Below are 4,722 nucleotides of genomic sequence, written 5' to 3' on the forward strand. Positions count from 1 at the left end.
CTCATAAAGAAAGATTTGTTTTTAATTCCACAACTCAGTGAAGCACTGCAAAATCAATATTTCTCATATGAAAGTGAGTAAGATATATTACAGTTGTTCAACTCAGTAGACATAAAGTTCAGTTTTTTCACACACCTTAATTTAACCACTACATAAATACTTTTGGTGAATTCCAGAAGGTCAAGTGAGGTCAGGAAAATCTTGATCTATGTGTTTAAAAAAAAAAAAGACGTACCACCTAATGACACATCATTAATCGATGTTATTGACTCACTCTCACACTTCTTTTTTCTTAATGGCTTCAACCAAGGCACTGGAATGTAAAATAAGTAAGAAGTCAGTGAAAAGAAGACTTTTAGAAAACTGGTGAATGAGGCAGCACTGTGTGGATGTAGCTGCACAGAAGAAGGTTGGAGTCTGTCAGAGAGGACTGAATGGATGTTTCTTGGCCTTGTCACAATTATTGCTCTGAGATCAAATCACTCTGCAGCCCAGCTCATAGAAAACAACCACCAAAGTTACGTCAATGTAAAAAGGGTCATACTGCCATCCAGTGGACAGGAACCAAAGGGCTTCAAACACCTCCTTGAAAGGATGGCCAAGACTGATTGAATCAAGTTGACTACACCAGGTCTGTTGGGGCAGAGCGTGGAGGATTTTTCACTCTGTCCCCCATGGTGAGGAACTCGGTCCAGTTGTTGCGTAGACCTCTGGAGTACACTCCAGTGTCCACAACAAGTCCCCATAATGCCCTGTGAGCAGTCTTCTCTTTTAGGGCTATGCGCGCCTCCCGCTCTGTGACATTGTAGCTGACGTTGATGACCTGCACCAGCAGCAGGTGGAGCAGCCCCGCAGTCACAATGCTGCTGTACCAGGCACAGGTGAAGCAAAGTGCAGAACTGGAAAAAAAAACAAGGAGACGAGATGATAAAAAACCTGCAGCAACAAAACGATGAATCACAATGCTGCCAACATGTTTTAAGCATCCAAGGTTATTACTCTTTGTATAATTCCTGAGTGGGCGGTGCGGGTTGTGGGATTTTAGTAATCAAAAACAGTTATGAAGTCTTTGTAATATCATTTACATGCATCTATTTTGGACAGATAATCCCACATGGTTACTAAATGTTTTAGCCGTTTAAATTATTTAATTAAAAATAAATGCTCAATCTGTAATTGAAAATCTGAGCTGCCTTAATTTTGGATGGACAAAGCAGGTTTTGGGATGTATTTTTGGTTGGATTACACAAAACATAATTAGGATTATTTTCTAACACTAGAAGAGGATATAGGATAATTTTTCCCCACACAAGACAAAGGAAACCACCTTGGACCAAGGTCACATCTCCTGCGGAAGTTATGTTAGCATTCATGTCTACTTTCCTAGAAGCATCGGCATGGGTAAAAATTACACAAATGATGATATTAATTAGCGGCATCACAGTTGATGATGCAGGGGACAGCCTGCAGATTACACCAATTTAGATCCATGTCTTTGCCAAGTTTATGAGATTTATGTCACTGTGGAATTTGTGATGATTTGATAAGAATATTCAAACTGAACTGCTAAACAATAACTGATGATGCTGTCACACAGCTGCTCTCATGAATTTAAGGTGTTTTTTTCCAGTACCTGTACTGGTCGTAAACCCCAGGGCAGTACAACAGAGAGGTCAGGAGGTGTTGTCTCGGACACACACTCTGCAGCACCAGGCTGATCCCATACACAGATGTCAGGAGGAAGGAGACGAGTGTGAGAAGGAAGCTGCGATGGTTGGCCTGCCCTACGCAGCTGTTGATCCTAAACCAGGTGAGTTTACAAAAACACAGACATTGCAGACTTGGACACAGTAATGTATCAGGTAGGAAACGTAATAAAAATAGAATCACTCGTAACAACCAGTAATAACATCCCTGAAAGACGGAGCAAATTTAAATGGACCCACCAGACACAATGATGGTCCAGACGCAGCACGCAGACGCCACAGATCCGACAATGTCCTGTCCTGGGAGGCCGCTCCACCTTGCACACTGAACACCAGTTCTTACTGTCCTTCACCGACTTATCTGATGGTGCAGCCCTATTGGACACTGTCATGGCCACATCCTGCCTCCCACTGCTGACAGCTGGGTCACTCTCGGCTTGAAGACCATAATATGTCACTGTACTGTGGACTGAGTCTGAATTCGGCGATATAATGCCCGGGTCTCTCTTGGAGTGGATCAGAGTTGCCAGCGTAAGGATAACGCCCAGAGTGATCACTGACAGCTGGATGGGGCCGATGTCCCCGCGGGGCAAAACCTCAGTGATGAACAGGTAGTACATGTAGGCCAGTGAGAAGAGAGCCAGGCTCAGGAAGAACAAGGTCTGTCCTTTTTTGCGGTGGGTGAAGTAGTAGTACCACAACACCAGCACGGGCAGAGCCGTCAGAACCACTATGCCCAGCAGGAAGTGAATGGAAGCGATGTGTAACAGGACAGGAAGGAGAATGAGAGGAGGGACAATGGACAGGTCCACCTTCTGGGCTCCACCCCACAGCCATGGTACACGTATCCTGTCGGAGACCACTGCTGTTACACGAGACAGGGATTCAGGTTTCTGAGACTCCTTCTTTAGAAACCTAGGAATAAAAATAATATAAGGGCTGGATTAACTACAAGACGTAAAAACTATTTTGGAGACAGAGTTGTAGAAGACAGAGAAAAGGGATTGGCAAAAGATAGGCTCAAAAACCTCTAGTAACGTGACAGTCTTCAGCTTGTTAAAATATGTCACATTTGCAGGTGGATTAACACATACTTTCACATTTCTCTATAATAATTGTGAGTTACACTCGTGTAATTTTAACCACATTAGCAAATCTGAAAAAACAAGAAACAAAAACCCAAACACAGTCCCACCATTTATTTCAAGAAGCCAACTACAAGACGTAAAAACTATTTTGGATTTAGCAAATCTGAAAAAACAAGAAACACAAAATAAACTCTGATGTCATCAATCACACTGCTGCTTTGATGGTTCTCACTTTGTGTGTCACACACTCTTCATGTTGAAGTGTATGTGACGAGTATTTGTTTATAAAGATGGATGAGGTGACAGATTTGAAAAATGATACCAAAACATCCTGGTCACATAGTGGATTTCTGCAGTATAAGCCATCTCCTCCTTTGTCTTTGTGTATGAACATTGTCATGGGTCCAATCAACTGGATAGACAATAGTTTTATACCAACATCTTACTGAAATAATTGGACATATTTGAGATTTTAAACTTGGGATTAAAACATGAAAATGCTCAAACTGGTCTTCATATAAACCTTTACTCAGATTATGGCCTTGGTTGCCGTTAATAGCACAATTAGTGTTCATCCAAATAAGGACTTGAATTTCTCACTCTAATGTTGTGACAACCATTTCCAGCTTCATGATATTTCTGACCAGGAAGGAAAATTGAAATAGAGAAGGAATTATTTATAGCAGCCTGGCAGCTTTTGCAGATAGTTGCCTCTCACCTGTCACAGGCTTCGTCCAGGTCCTCACAGTCGCAGCAGCAGGCGGCTACATGGCTGCGCTCTCCGTGACTGTTTATATACTCACAGCAGCACAGGCTCTCGTCTTCTTCGTGGACCTTGTTTGCTCTTTTCTTCATGACCAACAGCTGCGCAGCCTATCAGACGCTGAAGCTGAAATTTACACATTCATTACAGGAGGCTTACGTAGTCTTCTATTATTGAGCAGAGAGAGGAGGTAAGCAGAGGGATTTAAAAATATCTGCAGAAATCCCACTCTGCTGAAGTGACAGACTGATTTCCAGCATGACTTTTTTTAACACTGCAGACTCTGCTTATTTGCTCCTACCTGGTCCATATCCCAGCCTCACATCTGTCATGACTTACAGCACAGTGAATACTGGCTGCCTTGTTTAGACAGCACAGCTGGAGGTCAGCAGTGGTGTTAGTGGAGCAACATTTATAATTAACTTTTAGCATCTCCTCCATCACTGGGAGGTGAAACTGACAGATCATTCCACCATTATAATTACACTTCTCTCGTCTGTGTGATTTCTCTTTTGTCGATAAGACTATGACAGCAACGTGTACCCGGGAAAGAGACGACAGACAGGACCACATGCTGATTGATGGGACTTTGTACCAGCCTAACAACACGTCTCCTCCCTGACAGAAAGACAGAATAACACTGCTGCAAGGATTCATGGTATGACTGTGTGCACTCAGCACTTTTCTAAGCTACTGTCATACACCGGACAGACTTTTCTGCTCTGCAGTACTTTATAATTGGAGCTGCTTAAAGGGGAAGTGTAAAAAAAGATATTACAGGAAAAAGAATTGCATAAGAATTTGCACCAGATTATAGTTGTATATAGGTAGAGTAATAGTCATAATAATATTATTCCAGTTTATTGTAGTACTCAATAAAGATATTAGTTAACAAAATATTATTACACAAATTTAAGGAGAGTTGTTTTTATATTCTGGCTAAAACTGTTGGCTTTTATATGAATGAAATCCTTAGTTACATTCAAAATGTTTGGCTCAGCATTTGTAGAAGGTATGTTGTCTTCTAACAAGGACAGAGTTTAGTCCCTGACTCTGCTGCTTTATATGCTGATGTGTCCTTGGGCAGTTCTGTTCTTTCAAACTGCATTTAAAACTGTGTGAGCAGCAAGTTAAAACATATAGCTATGTTTTAAAGAAGTGATTA

At 41.7% G+C, this 4,722-nt stretch overlaps 1 protein-coding gene and 1 long non-coding RNA gene across 3 annotated transcripts in view; one reads left to right on the forward strand and one right to left on the reverse strand.

The window, feature by feature from the left end:
• Position 1: 1 nt before the first annotated feature.
• zdhhc23b (zDHHC palmitoyltransferase 23b) overlaps positions 2-4,722 on the reverse strand; it is a 5,544-nt gene continuing 823 nt past the window's right edge. Inside the window, exons 2-5 of one of the 2 annotated variants that reach the window (XM_008307957.3) lie at positions 3,513-3,683; positions 1,947-2,621; positions 1,634-1,801; positions 2-899 (exon numbers count right to left, since the gene is read on the reverse strand). In XM_008307957.3, coding sequence (XP_008306179.1) covers positions 623-899; positions 1,634-1,801; positions 1,947-2,621; positions 3,513-3,649 — 1,257 coding nt within the window. In that variant the 5' untranslated portion in view covers positions 3,650-3,683 and the 3' untranslated portion in view covers positions 2-622. The remainder of the gene's footprint in view (positions 900-1,633; positions 1,802-1,946; positions 2,622-3,512; positions 3,684-4,722) is intronic. The other variant, XM_017031596.2, reaches the window with a different exon arrangement.
• Positions 1,686-4,722, forward strand: part of LOC103377227 (uncharacterized) — a 14,302-nt gene continuing 11,265 nt past the window's right edge. The window contains exons 1-2 of the long non-coding RNA XR_521381.3: positions 1,686-1,810; positions 4,081-4,215. This is a non-coding gene — a long non-coding RNA (uncharacterized LOC103377227). The remainder of the gene's footprint in view (positions 1,811-4,080; positions 4,216-4,722) is intronic.

This window comes from Cynoglossus semilaevis, chromosome 3 (assembly GCF_000523025.1).
Source record: "Cynoglossus semilaevis isolate Cse_v1.0 chromosome 3, Cse_v1.0, whole genome shotgun sequence".
Classification (NCBI taxonomy): domain Eukaryota; kingdom Metazoa; phylum Chordata; class Actinopteri; order Pleuronectiformes; family Cynoglossidae; genus Cynoglossus; species Cynoglossus semilaevis.